Below are 16,557 nucleotides of genomic sequence, written 5' to 3' on the forward strand. Positions count from 1 at the left end.
TTGCTGAGCAGAGAGCCTGATGCAAGGCTCGATCCCAGGACCCTGAGATCATGACCTGAGCCGAAGGCAGAGGCTTTAACCCACTGAGCCACCCAGGCTCCCCTCATCTTAATGTTTTATGTATACAAGTTCCCGGTCTTCTTGCAGAAATGGTGGTGGAATTGAGACCGCTCTGGGTGAAACTGTTACATGAATTATGCACAAAAAGTTACTGGTAACATTCAGGGCTGGGTCTGTTGACAGTGAAGAAGACGAATCTCTCCAAATTGCCTCTCACAATTGACATGAAGGCCATAGGAATGGGTCAGATCAGTCCTCTGCTAAGCCACAGAGACTCCTCCCAAGGGAACCTGCCAGCCATGGGTGGATTACCTGGGTGTCCATGCAATTATTTTTCAAAATAAACAGAGTGGGAGTTCCATCTTTGCTTCTTGGATTTCAGTAAGCTGTTATATACAAGCTGTGTAAAGTCAGTATGCGAAGCTGAATGCTGGGCTTTGTTTTCCTCACTGATGTTAAGGAGATGGGTGGTCCCAATATTCCCCTCCCCATTACATTCCTGTCTTCTCCTAAAGCATGCCCTTGTGCATTGGCTCCTAGAATATTTTGAAAAGTATTTAAGATATTTCTTTGTTTTGGGCAACCCCCAATGCTGGTGTCTTTATATATGCCAGAAGTGTTTTATCTCTCTCTCCTCTTGGTCACAATTGCTTTTTGAAAAACCAAGTAAAATGTTGCCTACGGAATGGAAGAAGTTTTCTTTTCGCTGAAATAAGCGACATGTTCACCCAATTCCTAAGCCCCCCCACCCCGTCTTTGTCTAAAATCGACTTTAATCTTACCAGTAAATCACTCTTCATGTTGATAAGCCAAGAAGGTTAAAAAAAAAAAGGGAATTCTTCTAAGATTTTTTTAGGTCAGCTGTGGTTAACAAGAGTCCCTTCACTGAATACCCACAGCAACTAAAGTCATACTGTCGAGTCAAAACCCGTTTTTGCTCTTCTTCCAGGAAATAACTATATTTGAGAGGAAGTCTGTCAGCAGATGCTTCTGGAACATCAGGCTGAGGCTATGCCCCCAGAGTTAGCGGGTGAGTGTGTGTGTTTTCACCCTGGGCTGAAAAGATGTGCCAGGTGTTAGTGACAAGCTGTGATGAGGACTGCAGATTACTTGGAATCCATTGTATTCTTTCTCCTTGTTGGAGAAAGAAAGCTCTGAAAACAAGCCCTTATTTAAAGGAAGCCCCAGTTCATCCGACAAGGCTTTGAATGAAGTCCCTTTCATGCAAACTGCTTGACAAAGGCCATTTGGCCCCGAGAAACCCTATGAGGCCAGAAGCTGGAATGAACACCCCATGGAGGGTTCAGACAGTTCCAAGCTCAGGACTTTCTTCAAACATAACAGGTGTTTATTGACCCTGGTCGGAATGAAAACGACCCAGTAACACAAGCAGGAGAGCCTGGCGTAGAATGAACATCCATCACCATGACTAACAGTTGCCGAACTGTTACGGGTACTGGGAAAGGGTGCTGGTGCCTTCTCTGGGCTCTCTGCCTTTGAGGTATGTTTTGTTATTATTTTCTGCATTTTACGGGTGAGGATATGCAAGCTTCTTACAGGCAGCTGGGTTATGGTCACATGGGGGCCCAATAAAGATGGGCAGGCGTGACTTTTCAGGGTGTCTGGCCTTGAAGGCCCACGGGGACCTTGCTTCACCCCTGCCACTCTGAAATCCTAGAACCAACAGCATGCAACACAAATGACTCATTGTCTTCTGCCTCAAACAATAGCAGGCCTCCTTGGAATACAAAGCACATTTGATGAGAGAAAGCGGCCACCAGAGGCCACAGCCACACATCGGGGCAGAATCCACAACCCCATGGGGGTGGGGGGGATGGGGGGTGGCAAAGGGGGTGCTTCTTATTTGTTCAATCTCACTTCGAAGATTGTTTGAGGAGAAGTGGTAATGACAGCACAAGTCCATGAGCCCCTGTGACCCATTGCTGGTGACACAGCGATGACACGGAAATGTCTGAAGGCAGGGCCCCAACTCCCACTCTTCTTGAGACACTTTTCTCCCGGAGGCACCCTGGTGCTTTGCCAGCGCCGTCCTTGCCGCCGCCCTGAGGAACGGATGCTAGTACAACGACACCAGGTTCCCTGCCCCCATGGGGGACATGCCTCCTTTCAGCCGTAAGTGGCACCTGCCACCAGAGGATTTCCACACGGGAATGGCCCCAACACACCCAGGAACTCACAGGTGGGCACCAGCTTCCCGCCTTTCCCCTTTCTTACAGAGCCCTGTGAGTAAGCAAGAATGTGGGAGAGACGACTACTCCCCTTGCATGGGACCTGGGGAGGCAGGGCTGGGTGGGGCAGCATGATGGGGTCACTCTGTCTAGATGGTCTGCCCCTTGGCCACTTGCCTGGGCATGTCATCCCTCAGGAGAGGGTGGGGTCATCCCCTGCCAGGTCTGCTGAGCTCTGTCCTCCTGGTCCAGTTACTCCAGAGATAACTGATCATGGGGGGCTACAGACCGCTATCTCATATCCAATGTGGCAAGATGGAGCTGGCAGCTTGGGAAGAAGTTGTCCCAGGAACCCGGATGTTGGACTGATGTGGCAACCAGCTGAGGTAATTACACTGGAGTTTCAGGGTGGTGTGGTTGGGGCTAGAAGAAGCTTGGTAAGCGCTTCCTTCAGGGCTTCGTGGAATTCTGTGGCCCTGGACAGGTTTGTCTTCCTTGAGGAAGGACTGGAAGCTTCCATCTCCAATGTTTCCCTAGTCTCAGGTCTGGGTCTGAGAAGCTCCACTGGGATATATCCTTTGAGATTACCTCAGTGAAGTGTGACTTTAAGGTGATGACGAGGTCAGAAGATTTGTTTCAGTGAGCTTCGAGCCCATGGCCCACTGGGGCCACTTCAGGGACGCTCCAAATGCTGGGGCGTGTCCAGGAGGTCAGTGCTGGCAGACCAGGAGTGGGGACAGGCCGGCCTCCAGGGACAGGCCACCCTCCAGTGGCTTGCAAGAAGGGGTCCTCTACCTATTTCAAGGGCCCTCCTGTTCACAACAGAACAGAGCTTCCTGCATACAGAGTGCGAAGGCTTAACACCAGTTCTTCACCTGGGAAGAGCAGGCGAGCCCCCAAACTTCCAAGGATTCATCCTCATGATGAGTGTTTAGTGAGCACCTACTCCATGCATACCCGTGGCGTGTTTGTGACTGTGCTCACTAGCATCCTCCAGCTCGCATCCGCTTCTCCAAAGGGGACCTCAATTACCCCGAGGCTAAGACCCCCGGGACGAGCCCAGGGAGGAGCTGGGTCTGATGGGGAAGGGAGTGGGTGTAAGATGGGGAGCAGGACACCTTGTTCTTTGCTTCCTCATCATCCATTCCCTGTTCTTCTATTAGCAGCACTCTCCATTTCCTTTGGGAGACACAATCCAATCTTTGAAGGGACTGTTGTCTGTCACTGCAAATGATTGTGAGGAACGGAACCCCCTTGATGGTAAGTTTTACTCACAGAAGAGGGATCTAGCTGGGGTGTAACTGGACAGGTGCTGACTTAGAGTCAGAAGACCTGGGTTCGGATCCTGTCTCTTCCATTTACTCCTAGAGTTATTAGTGGAGGTTTTTCAGTCCTCTGATTAGCAGGTGGAATTAACATACTTCAGGGCATAGTAAGACCATCATCAGTCCGTAGACCCCCATCTCAGGACCACCCCACGGTTCATATCGGAGGGCATGTTTGTATGAAGAACTGCATCCCCTGGGTAACCTCTATTTCCATTTGCCGCCATCTGCTGACCACCTCCTATTTTTTCAACCTACTCTCTCTGGCACAATCAGCAATGGCTCCTAAAATCTGTCCATCCTACCACTTTTTTTTGGGACCCCCACACCTCCTGCACCTGGCCCTCACTTCCTTCTGGCCCAGATTGTATGGGCCGGCATGGCAACGACTCTCTTGCCCACAGCTCAGTTCCCTTGCCCCTCTCTGGCTTTATCAGATTTGCTGGGCAAATCCGCAATCCTGACCCCACGATTCTCTCTCCCAAACCGCAGGATGAGGTATTCACATCTTCTAGAATCCCAGTACCAACACCCCCCCCCCCCCCCACTCTTCACCATGAGCTGATGACATTGCTTCCGGTTTCTCTGGAAAAACAGAAGCCACCAGAAGAAAACTCCCTAAGGCTCCCTATCATTTCACCTGTACACTCCACTTTCGTCAGAGGGAGTCTCCCTGCTCCCGGTCAATGCCAATCCTCCACCTTGACTCCACACCCCTTGATACCTAAGGACTCACACTCCCATTGTCTCTTCTCTCTTTGTGTCATCAGTTTCCTCTCTCTCCTGGATTATTCCTAACAGCAGACACAGACAGTCTAAAAGCTCCTAACCTTAAAAAAAAAAAAAAAAAAAATCCTCCCTGGGTCCCACACCTTTCTCTAGAGTCTGCCCCACTTCTCTGCTGTTTTACAGCAAAATCCCTTGGCAGAATTGCCTTCACTTCCTCTGCTCCCAGTTCGTGCATGGCTCATGCATCATACGCCATGCCCCGTTGGGCATTTGTCCCCACCACACTGTGGAACTGCTTTTGTCAAGGCTGCCAGTGACCTCCATATGGCCAATTTCAAAGTCAATTCTCAGTCCGTAGCTGGGCTGATCTACTATCAGCATCGGCCGTAGCTAACTGAGCCCTCGCTCTTGGAACGCTTGCTTCTCTGGCCTCCGGGACACCTGTGTCGGCCTCCTACCATGCTGGCCGGTCCTAGCCTCCTTTCCTGCTTCTCCTCCTCTCCCCAGCCTCTGCTCCTGGCAAGCTCGAAGTCTTGGCCCTCCTCTCTTTCCACGTTTCCTTTGGGGCATCTCATCTAGATGGCTGGTTTTAAAAATTGTCCACATTGTGCTGGTTCTCAAACTTATCTGTCTAACTCTTCCCTTCCTGCTGCATTCAGGCTAGTTCCTGGTACTGCGTACTTAGGATGCTACCTGGATGTCTCACAGGCATCTCACGGCCAACGTGTCCACAACTGAGGTCCTGACTGCCCTGCCAGCTCTTCCCCTTTCAGAGTCTTCGCATTTCAGTAATTGACGACTCCATGCCACTAGCTGCTCACTCAAAACTCTGGAGTGATTCTTGGTTCCTTTTTTTGTTTCCTCAAACCCCACACCCTGTCAGAAAATCACATTGGCTTTACCTTCAGAATATATCTAGAGTCTGAGCACTTCTTCCCATTTCCACCTGACTACTCTGATGCCACATTCCTTCTCTCATGGATGATAGCCACGGCCTCCCAACTGGTTTCCCGGCTTCTGCCTTGGCCTCCTCTAGTCCATCCTTCACACAGAGGGAAAGAAGATCAGCCCCTCTCACTGACGGAGGGAAGGATAAGGCCCCACATCCTCCCCACTGTGCTCCCTCCAGCTAGCCTCTTTTCTGTTGCTTGGATGAGCCAAAATGTTCCCACCTGTTGGTCTTTGTTCTGGCTGTTCCCTCTTTCTGGAATGTTCTTCCCCCAGATACTGGAGTGATTGCTATCCTACTCTTAGTCAGATGTCAACTCAAACATTCCTTCTTCCGTGAGTCCCGTCTTTTTTTTGACTATCTGATATAGAGTAACAACCACCTCTACAAGTCTCTATCACATGAAGCTATTTTCCTTTTCATAGCACTCAGTATCTGAACTAATCTTATCTATTTCTTGACTTGTGTATTGTCTGCCTTCCTAACCAGAAGGAAAGCTGTATGGTGGTGGGAACTCTGTCCCCAGTGCTAGCACTGGGCTTATCACATGGTTGCCAGGGCATGCCATGGTTGCCATGGAAGGTTGTAAGGGTTGTTCACTGCATCAGAGTTCCTGGCTGAGGAGCAGGTGCTGACATTCAGCCTGTTCTCTGCTTTCCATGCACTGGGGCCAACCAGCAGGTTGCCTTCTGCTGTTCTGCAATTTGTGTTATATGGGATGGTAGTGGCTCTGTGATGGGCATTCAATAAATATTTATTGAAGGTGCCTGGGTGGCTCAGTTTAAGTGAGTCTTAAGCTCAGGTCATGATTCCAGAATCCTGGGATCGAGTCCCATATCAGGCTTCCCCTGCTCTGCAGGGAGCCTGCTTCTCCCTCTCTCCCTCTGCCTGCCACTCCCCCTGCTTGTGTTTTCTCTCTCTGTCAAGTAAATAAATAAAATCTTAAAAAAAAAAAATAAAAAATAAATATTCATTGAATAAATTACTGATGGATGTGCAGACTTTACTTGTTTTCTTCTGTGGAACTTCATGCAAATTACCTTCTCAGGGTCTTATTTTCATCATCTCTTAAAGGGAAAACTAACATCTATTTCATAGTATAGTTATTAAGTTTACATGAAATTGTTCATAAGAAATCTGGCCCAAATATGATTAGATTTGTATAAAATACCCAGAATACGCAAATCCACAGAGACAAAAAGCAGATTAGTGGTTGCTGGAGGCTGGAGGGATGAGGAAATGGGGAGTGACTACTTAATGGGTTGGTGTACTCTTCTGGTGTGATGCAAGTAAGTGTTTTAGACTAGACAGAGGGATGCTTGTACAACGTTCCGAATGTGTTAAATGCCACTGAACTGTGCCCTGAAAAATGGCTAAAATGGTGAATTTCTTACGTGAATCATGAGTTATGCTATATGAATACCTCAATTAAAAAAAGAACCAGCACAGTGCCTGGGAACGGTAGGTTCCACGTGGGGACTGGTAGGTGTTCACTGAATAGCTTTTGAATGCTATGATTCAGGCCCTTTTGAATCCTATGATGATGCCCTTGATTCAAGGGCAAGATCCCAGACCTTCCTTGGTTCCTTACTGCCCCATCTGGGATACTATTCACTTTCCTCTCATTCATTTATTTCAGAAGCATCTATTACTGCCATTTTAGATACTGGGGATGTGGTGAGGAATAAGACAGACACAGACCCTTCTCCCAGAGTTTACTGGCTCATAGAGGACTGTGCCAGATGAAGAGGAAATCACAATGCTGTGCAGTCAGGGCTAGCTGGGAGAAGGCCAGTGTCTGTGGGGCACAGAGGAGGGGGGGAGGGACCCAGACAAGGGCATGTCAGGGAAGGCTCCTTTAGATAAAGAGGCACTGGAACTGGGGCCTGAGCGATGAGTTGGTCTGGCAAGAATAATCAGCCAGGGGGCGCCTGGGTGGCTCAGGTCATGATCTCAGGGTCCTGGCATTGAGTTCTGCATGGAGCCCTCTGCTCAGCACGGAGCCTGCTTCCCCCTTTCTCTCTCTGCCTGCCTTTCTGCCTACTTGTGATCTCTGTCAAATAAATAAATAAAATCTTAAGAAAAAAAAAAAGGAATAATCAGCCAGGTGAGAGATGATGTGTTGGGGGAGGGGCTGGAGGGCAGGGTTGGGATCCCAGAAAGAGCCAAAGCAAAGCCCAGGAGGGAAGACCATGTGGGTCGGAGGAATAGAGAACAGTCTGGTATGGCTGGCGCAGTGTGCCCAGGTAGGTGACGGACCAGGCAGGAGAGTTCTAGAATGGGCCACTGGCAGCAGGAGTTCAACTCCAAGCTAAGATATTCAAGGTCCTGCAGGAACTGATCTCCAGTTGGTTGTCCAGGGGTCCCACTGACACACCCTAGGGGCAGCCCTTGTTCTGGCTGTGCCCTGTGGTTCCCTGTGACTTCTTAGTTCATACTCTTCCTCCTTTCAATATTTATTGAGAATCTGCCCAGTGACAGGAGCCAGGAACCCTGCTGTCAGGAGGGGGGGGGTGTGGGGGATGGGTTGTGTGTGTGTGTGTGAGGGGGGAGCATCAGGAAAGCTCCTGGGAAGGTGGGAGGCGGCATGGAGGGTGCTCTGGGCAAGAAAGTGGGGCTTGCGGGGGCAGAAGGCGGGACTAGTCTGCCAGGACCTAATGCTCAGGGAAGGTGACTCCGAGCTAGGTCTTAAAGGACAAGAAGGCACTAGGTCTGGGATGAGGAGGAAGACAAGAGGGAAAGGTTCAGAGCTGGCTCTGTGGGCTCCCAGGATCCTCGAGATCCAGATCCAGATGATAGGGCTAGAAGCCTCTATCCTGGTCGACACCAAGGCACACAAGTAAACCCCAAGGGCACAGGTACATTTTCCATTGACCTCAACATTCCCCACCCCTTACCCCCAGCCCCCCAGCATAGGCTCACAAACACTTTTGCAGGCCATTCTGAGTGTCCTTGGTGCCTGTGGGTTTGCCGGGGAAGAACTCCCTCCTCCCCCCCTCCAGTTCCGTCCCACCGCCTCCCCGGGCCTGCAAAACTCCCCCTTCAACTCTGGACTTTGTACGGGTCATGGGAAACACACTAGCTTATGGGGCCGTCGACCTGAGTAGTCGCTCTGCTGAGATGCCTGCCCGCTCCTTCTAGAGCCTGTTGGACGCCCTCTCTGGATCCCAGGCACACGCCGCCTCCTCCCCTGACTTCTCACCAGGCGCTGGGGGTGGGGGTAGGGCCTGCGCCAGAAGGTTCCCTGCAAAAGCTGAACCAGAAGATTAATTAAACCTCCAGAGTGGAGGCTTCGCCTGCAGCCTGGCCCTCCGCCCTCACCTGAGGATTAGGCCCCGCCTGCCGGCCGCGTCCCCAGGTGAGTCAGGTGGCAGCTCGGGCCCACCCACCTGTCTGCGTTCTGCCCGCCCCAGCCGGAAGCTTCCTCCTTGGACTCCACAGTTCCTACAGGTGGGGAGCAGAGGGGAAGACTTTGGGGGGCCTCGGAGGGGGATCCCACAGATCTCTGAGGGCTCCTGGGAGTTTTAAAAGAAGCCCCTAATCAGGGTGGAGTGTGTACATCTGTGAGATCAGAGACTGTGTTTGTGGAGAGAAGAGATGTGACCAGTGGGGGTAGGGTGACAGCCTGCGGGGGGGGGGGTGTCCTTGAGAAGGATTCACAGGGGCAGGGCAGGCAGGAAAAGAGTAGGAGTGAAATTTTAGAGACGTCCATTTGAATACAATTCATTTCCATTTAAAATCCAGTTTCCTGAGGATCGGGCACCCAGTGAGTGAATGAGTGATTGAGCCCTCCTTTCTGACGCCCCACTTCACTCTCCAACTCCCCCTTCCTCCTCTCCTACGCGCCCTGAGCAGCAGAGCATCAGCTCTCTGCTAGCTGAGCACCAGCGCTAGCCCACCCATGAACCAGACTGGTCCTCGGCCCCAGGCAGCTGCCCATTTAGTAACCGGCCACTTCTGTTGGGTAGTTGACTGCGTAGGCCAGGGAAGGGGTCCTCCAAGGGGGTCCTGGAACAGCCTCACAGGAGGGTGTGGTCTGATTTGGCCTGGAGGGATGGGATGGCTGGGCAACAAGAGGGAGGTGAGCTGGGGGTGTGTGTGTGTGTGTGTGTGTGTGTGTGTGTGTGTGTAGCGTGGGGGAGGGAACTGTGGACAAGAGGGCTAGTTTGGCCCGAGGGCCCTGTGCTGGATTCTGGGGCCTGGAAGAACAGGCTGAGAATCTACATGCAGCCCTGAGGGCCTGGGGAACGCTAGAAGGATGTTTAAGAGTTGGGGAGTGATGGGGTCAGATTTGGGCTTTAAGGCCCATGCCTCTGGGGAACGGACTGGAGGTGGGGCAAGATGGATTAGGAGGTCCTGTAGATGAAGGTGGCTTGGACTGGGGCAGTGGCAGTGGGGTGCAGGGGAGGGGCGGAGCCATGCCAGAGATACTTAGTTCCAGGAAGAACTGATGCGGCTTGGTGACAGGTTGGAGGAGAGGAGGGAGGGTTTCAGGAAGATACCAATATTAAATAACAAGGGAGGTACTCCCCTAAACTAGACGCTTCTCTCCTAGGTGCTTTCCTAGCCTGGATACTCCTCCCCAGGTACTCCTCTGATAATCTGCAGCCCTAGCTGTTCCTCTGACAGGTACTTCCCCAACCTAGGTGCTCTTCCTCTAGATACTCCTCAGATTCAGGTGTTGCTCCCCCAGACATTCCTCTGACTCAGGTGCTCCTCCTGCTGGTGTTCCCAAGCCTAGGTGGTCTTCCTCCAGATCCTCCCTTAATTCAGGTGCTCCTCCTCTTGCTCCTCCCTAGCCCTAGTGGTTCTTATCCGGATCATTTCCTGATCCAGGTGATCTGCATTTGGCTACTCCCTGAATACTGCCTCCCTTGGGGGCAGATGGAGGTCAATGGACGAGGGATGTGTCTGAAGAGCTGAGGGTCAAGGTTGGGTACCAGGAGCTCCTGACTGAGGAGGAGTGGGGTCCCCTGCCTGGGCAGGGACTGGCACTCTCCTCCACATGTGGTCTCTACTTTGGTTCATCAGCTCTAAGCAATTGTTGTTGTCCGACCCCTGGGAGCCAGAACCGCCTCTGCCCTCCCCTTCCCATCCTCAGCCTACCAAGCAGTATAGCAGACTGGACTCTGGGGGCCCTGGTTTCAGAGACCTGGGTTCAAGTCCTGGGAGTTTGGCTGAGTTAGTTCACCCTTCTGGGCCTCAGACTCCTCATCTACAGAGAGGTGATCCTGTTTATACCCACATTACAGGGGTCTGTGAGCACATTGTCCGGAGCTTGAATCAGATGTAACGTTGAGTAAGTTCCCGCATTGATTTTTTCTGGGGCTTGCAGAGCCGGACCCCGCAGCATTCCCTTACAGATAGCCAATTTCCAGGTGTGCAGCTCATTTCTCTTCTGTGCACAGCTGGTTGTGGCCAACTGTCCAGCGTCCAGAGATGGTGCAGTGCCCTCACGTGGCCGTGCGTCTGCCTGAGAGCGTGCACCTGCGCTCCCCGGACACCCACTTGTGTGTGTATGTTCTAGGACTCTGGCATCCGGGGCTGCCTGGCATCTGGGGGTTTCCTTGGAGCTCAAGCTTTTCTGGCAGAAGCCGAGGCTCACCGGTGTCTTCAGGCCCCTCCATGCATGAGACAAACCAAAGTGAGTGAGTGGGAAGGAGGCCAGGGAAGTGGGGAGAGGTTGGGGGTAGGGCCCCGTCCCCACACCTTTCGGTTTCCCCAGGGAACCCATCTGGGGTCCCCATCCATAATGCTGTCCCTTCCTCTGCAGCCACTGTGGAGCCCTCAGAGCTCCCAACAGCATCGTCCATGTCCCCTGGAGTGGGCACTGGGGCCCGGGCATGGCCCGTGCTGGTAGGGGTTGTGCTGGGGGCTGTGGTCCTCTCTCTCCTCATCGCACTTGCTGCCAAATGCCACGTCTGCCGCAAATACCGTGCCAGCTACCAGCACCGCCCGCTGCCCAGGACAGGGAAGGGGATCTGCCCGGAGGTGGCTGAAGAGGATGATGATGGCTTCATCGAGGACAATTACATTCAGCCCGGGGTTGGCGGGCTGGGGACCGAGGGTAGCAGGGACAACTTTTCCTTCTGAGCCCTGATCTCTGGACACCCCACCCCAACCGCGTGCCCATACCTGACAATGTAAGGATACTGGAGACTACAGGGGGACCGTGAGGCTCAGGGACAGAGGTATCTAGGGCTCCAGGGTGAACCAGGGGTGCAGCAACCCTTCTTTCCCTGACGCTGGCTACTGAAGCGACAAACCTCTTGCGCTGTAACCCTCAGTGGCTCCCTGCCGTTCCCAGGACAGCCGCAAGGGCCTGGCCTGGGCAATAAGGCCTCTTTCCACCTCTTGATTCCCTTTCTTGCCTCTCCCAACTTCACTCCCTGCTAAACGAATTATTTGTTATTTCTGTTCTCCCACATGGTGTTTTTCCATGCGCTTTTTCCTCACATGCTCTCCCGGGCCTACACTGCCCTTCCGTTCTCTCAAATCCTCTATGACAGAGGGCACCCGGAGGGGGACTCACTTGTGGCTGCCTCTTGATTGTGGCTCAGGTCACGATCTCAGGGTCCTGGGATTGAGCCCTGCATTGGGCTCCCTGTTGAGGATTCTCTTTCTCCGTCTGTCCCTCCCCCCTGCTTTCACAGTGCGCCTGTGCTCTCTCTCCCTCTCTCTCTCAAATAAATAAATATTAAAAAGAAATCCTCTATGACAGTGATGAAAGTCCCTGGCCAATAGAGCCCCTCTGGCCCGGCTACCTGCCAGCATTTCTGGTGTGCTGGAATGGTAACAGTTCAGCGGGTGAAAACCAGTGTGCCAAGTTTCCTGCTGAATTTTTTTCAATGAAGTGAGTAATCTACATGGTTACATGACATTTTTCACAGGTAGTAATAAATTGATTTTCATTTTAAATGAAAGTAAAAAAGAGTCACTGATTTTTATTTTCCGAATTGGGACTTGTGGGTAAAGTGTTCCTCGTCGGGGCACCTGGGTGGCTCAGTTGGTTAAGCGTCTGCTTTCGGTTCAGGTCATGATCTCAGGGTCCTGGGATTGAGCCACACATTGGGCTCTCTGCTCAGTCAGCAGCAAGTCTGTTTCTCCCTCTTCCTCTGTCTCTCTTGCTTTCTCTCTCTCAAAAAGGTAAAATCTTAAAAAGAAAAAAAAAGTGTTCCTTGTCACTTGTAGCTGAAGACACTGCCCGCATATCCCCTCCTCCAAGAGGCCTCTCGTGAGCCCTCCCTCTCACTGCATCCTGTGAGTCCCTCTGCCCATCTGTGGCCACAGTAGATTGTAATCTGTGTTAGAGTTTGTATGTCCCCCTTACTGTGCCTGTCCTCATGGCTAGACTGAACTCTCTGAAGCCACAGGCCGTGCCTTATTCTGTGTCCTCATTCTTGTGCACGGCAGAAGCTAAATAAATAATTGTCAAGTTTGTTTCACGACTGCAGGCTGAGGAGTGAGGAGATGAAAGGTGAGGGAGGGAGTCAAATGTGGGAGACATTATCAAGAGTTGATCAAGAGGAGGAAGGCAAGTTCATCCTTGCTGGTGGGAAGATTGGGGCAAGAGAGGCAGTTGTGTGTGTGTGTGTGTGTGTGTGTGTGTGTGTGAGAGAGAGAGAGAGAGAGAGATTCAACAATTCCATATGTTACTTGGTGCTCATCATGACAAGTGTACTCTTAATCCCTATCCCATAGCTCCCCTATCCCCTTGCCCTCCACCGCCCCCCCGCCCCCGTAACTATCAGTTTGCTCTCTGTAGTTAAGAGTTATTTCCTGGTTTCTCTTTTTTTCCTGTTTGTTCATTTGTTTCTTAAATTCCATGTATGAGTGAAATCCTATGCTGTTTGTCTTTCTCTGACTTATTTTGCTTAGCATTATACTCTCTAGATCTATCCTTGTCATTGCAAATGGCAAGATTTTATTCTTTTTTAGAGCTGAATAATATTCCTGTGTGTGTGTATGTGTATGTATGTGTGATGTACCACTTCTTCCTTATCCATTCATCTGTTGATGGACACTGGGGCTGCTTCCATAATTCAGCTGTTGTAAATAACGCTGCAATAAACATAGGGGTGCATATATACCTAGTAGTGTGAATCCTGGGTCGTAGGCTTTTTCTTTTTTAAGATTTTTCCAGAACCTCCATACTGTTTTCCAGAATGGCTGCACCAATTTGCACTCCCACCAACGGTGCATGAGGGTTTCCCTTTCTCCCATCCTCCATATCCTCTTATTTTAGCTGTTCTGACCGGTGTGAGGGGATAGCTTGTTGTGGCTTTGATTTGCATTTCCCTGATGCCGAATGACGTTGAGCATCTTTTCATGTGTCTGTTGGCCATCTGGATGTCTTCTTTGGAGAAACGTCCGTTCGCGTCTTCTGTAAAACTAAAAGACAACTTGCTGAGTGGGAGACTTGCAAATGACATATCGGATAAAGGATCCATATCCAAAATGTATAAAGCACTTACACAACTCAACACCAGAAAACCAAATAATCCCAGCAAGGATCGAAGAAGGGAGCAAGTTAAGCTTCTTTTGGTCACAAGCAATGGGAAGAGAATGAAAGGGACAGCTGACTCAGGAGGGCAGGGAGCAAGTGGGTCCAGGAGCCTGAGGACAGGAACATACTCTTATTCGTGGACATTAATGAGACTCCATGCCTGGGACCCCCCAAGTTCTTGATTCCAAGTTTCAAGTGCTCCGGGGACTGTCTCATCAGCCCAGTGTGGGTCAAGTATCCACCACTGGTCCAACCAGCTCTGAACGGTGGCAGGCTCCGTTAGTGCAGATGTGATTTTGGGAGCCTGCCTATTTGTTCCAGGTCATTCCCAGACAAAGAGAAGTCATCACGAATCAGCTGGTCACCCCGCATATACCCATTGGAGGCAGAGCTGGCCTTTGAGGAAGGAGCCAGCACAGAAGGAAGGTGAGGGCAGGACTGATAGAGGGAGGGGCTTGAGAAAAAGGTTGGTGAAGGAGGGCTGCAGGGCAGAGTCGAGGGGGCCCTGGGCAGTGATGAAGCCGAAGGGTGGGCCAAATCATCTAGGGCTTTGGCGCCAAGAGAGCTTGCATTTCAATGTGAGAGCAGCTGAGGCTCTGCTGTGGACTGTCAGGGAGTGATGTATTCATGATAGAAAAGTTATTCTGGATGCCGGGCCAATGGGTCAGGAGGGAGAGACCCTGAGGGAGGTAAGACCTGCCTAAGGTGTGGTGGGGAACAGAGATTCCAGACACACAGGGAGGCAGGGTTGGCAGGCTTGCTGCTCCTGGATGTGGGGAGTAGGAAGGAGGCAACAAAGTCGCCCTGACTTCTGGTCGGGTGGCTGGGCGCCTTGGGGAGGGGCTGGCTTTGAGGGAACAAGGATTCAATCCTTGATGGGTGATTTCCAGGGAGAGATGCCCGGGGACAGCTGGGTTCACCCGGGAGAAGTCCGGCCTGCTGGTGTGGGTTGGGGACTACTCTGCGATGGGGTCACTGAGACCCAGGAGTGAATGAGATCGGGGCCTGGACCCGGTGGTGGAGGACCAACTAGGGAAACTGACATTCAAGGGCTTGTCAGCAGAGAAGGACGTGGCAGGGGAGCCCAGTGCATGTGTCCCCAGCCCTAGCTATTGTTCCTGAGTCCAGAGACAGTCTGACCCTTGCAGGCCTGGAAAGTCCCCGTGTCTGGGACAGCAGCATAGGCTGCCCCAGCCTGGGACCTTGAGAAGGACCTTGAGTAGCAGAACTAGGAGGCTGAGGGCACGTCCTGAGTGAGGGAAGAGCTGCTGGAAATGCAGCTGGGCCTGTTCCCTACCCTTATGCCCCCTCACTGCCTACCTGGAGGGGTTGTCCAGTCTGAGTTCTGGGCTAGAGAGTAGCTCAGCTGTCCCCATGGTCACATACCCTTCAGGACCTGAATCAGAATGTCCGAGGGATCCAGGGAAGGTAAGGGCTTGTTTCTCCTGAGCCCAGCACCCAGCAAGGGTTGGCAGGGAGATCTTCCTCCCAGAACCTGCTGTGGGTATCACGCCTGGCTGAGCAGGTCCCTAGGGTTGTAGGAACCTTGGACCCTGTCCTGAGAGGCTTTCCTGGATTCCTCTGAGGAGTGGTTTTCACTGTGCTCTGCATGCTGGGCCCTGTGTACACAAAGAGGGAGCTTGATTTGGGTCCACGGGTTCAAAGGCCCAGGGATGCTAGAATCGTGGGAGGCCTGGGACTCAGCCAGACCTCTTTGTCCTCCCTCCTCTGGCTTCAGACCCTCGCCCCAGCCTGCCTTTGTCCCCAGCCCTCCGCACCCTGTCCTGTAGAATACAGCAAGTGTTAGCTGTACCTTTCTGGGTACCCTCAGGGCTGGGTGCCTACAGCAGGGGGCCAGTCTTCATCCTGAAGGGGAAGCTTGCCAAGCCTCCTTCCTCCTCATTCACTCTGGGCTGGAAATTTGAATGTGTCTGTTTCCCAGGACTCAAGTCAGAAGATCTGGGGCACCTGGGTGACTCAGTTGGTTGGGCATCTGACTCTTGATTTTGGCTCAGGTCATGATCTCCGTTTGTGAGACTGAGTCCCACATCAGGCTCTGTGCTTGGTGTGAAGCCTGCTAAGCGTTCTTCCCCCAACCCTATACTCCTCCCCCTTACCTCCCCATGTGCGTGGGTGTGCACACACACTCTCTCTCTCAAATAAATAAATAAATAAAATATATATATAAGATTTTATTTATTCATTTGAGAGGAAGAGAGAGAGTGAGCACAAGCAGGGGGAGCTGCAGGCAGAGGGAGAGGGAGAAACGGACTTATTGCTGAGCAGGGAGCCCGACGAGGGCTCAATCCCAGGACCCTGGGATCATGACCTGAGCCGAAGGCAGATAGATGCTTAACCGGCTGAGCCACCCAGGTGCCCCATAAATAAAATATTAAGAAAAAAAAAGAGAAGAAAACCCAGCGAGGACAGGACAGTAAAGGACTTGAATTAGAATCTTTGACACTGTAGAACATAGTAACAGTAGGAATAACCTCCCTGCTGGGCAGGAACCCCCATTTTACAGACTGAGAAGCTGAAGCACAAACAAGTTAACGACAGCTTGCCTGCTTCACTCAGCAGCAACGCCGTGATCTCACCCCAGAGTACCGATGAACAGATCTAGAGAGGGAGCCTCTTGGTTCTTGGACTTGCTCCCACTGTGCCTGGGCTGGCAACCCCCGCCTGGAGGTAATGGGAGCTGAGAAGTTTCAGGGCACAAGCGCCCGGTTTGGGAGGGCAGGCCGTGAGGGTAGAAGTGCTATAATCCAAGCTAGTCCCTGGGGTTGACTTCCATGCCTA

The 16,557-nt window shown here is 51.8% G+C and overlaps 1 protein-coding gene across 4 annotated transcripts; it reads left to right on the plus strand.

The window, feature by feature from the left end:
* The first annotated feature begins 8,347 nt into the window (after window positions 1–8,347).
* On the plus strand, window positions 8,348–12,175 carry C1H1orf210 (chromosome 1 C1orf210 homolog). 4 transcript variants are annotated; one of them, XM_045987670.1, is made up of 4 exons: window positions 8,348–8,702; window positions 9,808–9,881; window positions 10,780–10,896; window positions 11,026–12,175. In XM_045987670.1, the coding sequence occupies exons 3-4, from the start codon at window positions 10,878–10,880 to the stop codon at window positions 11,343–11,345; spliced, it is 339 nt and encodes a 112-aa protein (XP_045843626.1). In that variant the 5' UTR covers window positions 8,348–8,702; window positions 9,808–9,881; window positions 10,780–10,877; the 3' UTR covers window positions 11,346–12,175. The 4 variants fall into 4 exon arrangements, with proteins under 4 accessions (XP_045843626.1, XP_045843709.1, XP_045843542.1 ...); XM_045987753.1 differs by having other exon boundaries at window positions 9,808–9,838; XM_045987586.1 differs by lacking the exon at window positions 9,808–9,881.
* The last annotated feature ends 4,382 nt before the right edge of the window (window positions 12,176–16,557 follow it).

The sequence above is a fragment of the Meles meles genome, chromosome 1, assembly GCF_922984935.1.
Source record: "Meles meles chromosome 1, mMelMel3.1 paternal haplotype, whole genome shotgun sequence".
NCBI lineage: Eukaryota > Metazoa > Chordata > Mammalia > Carnivora > Mustelidae > Meles > Meles meles.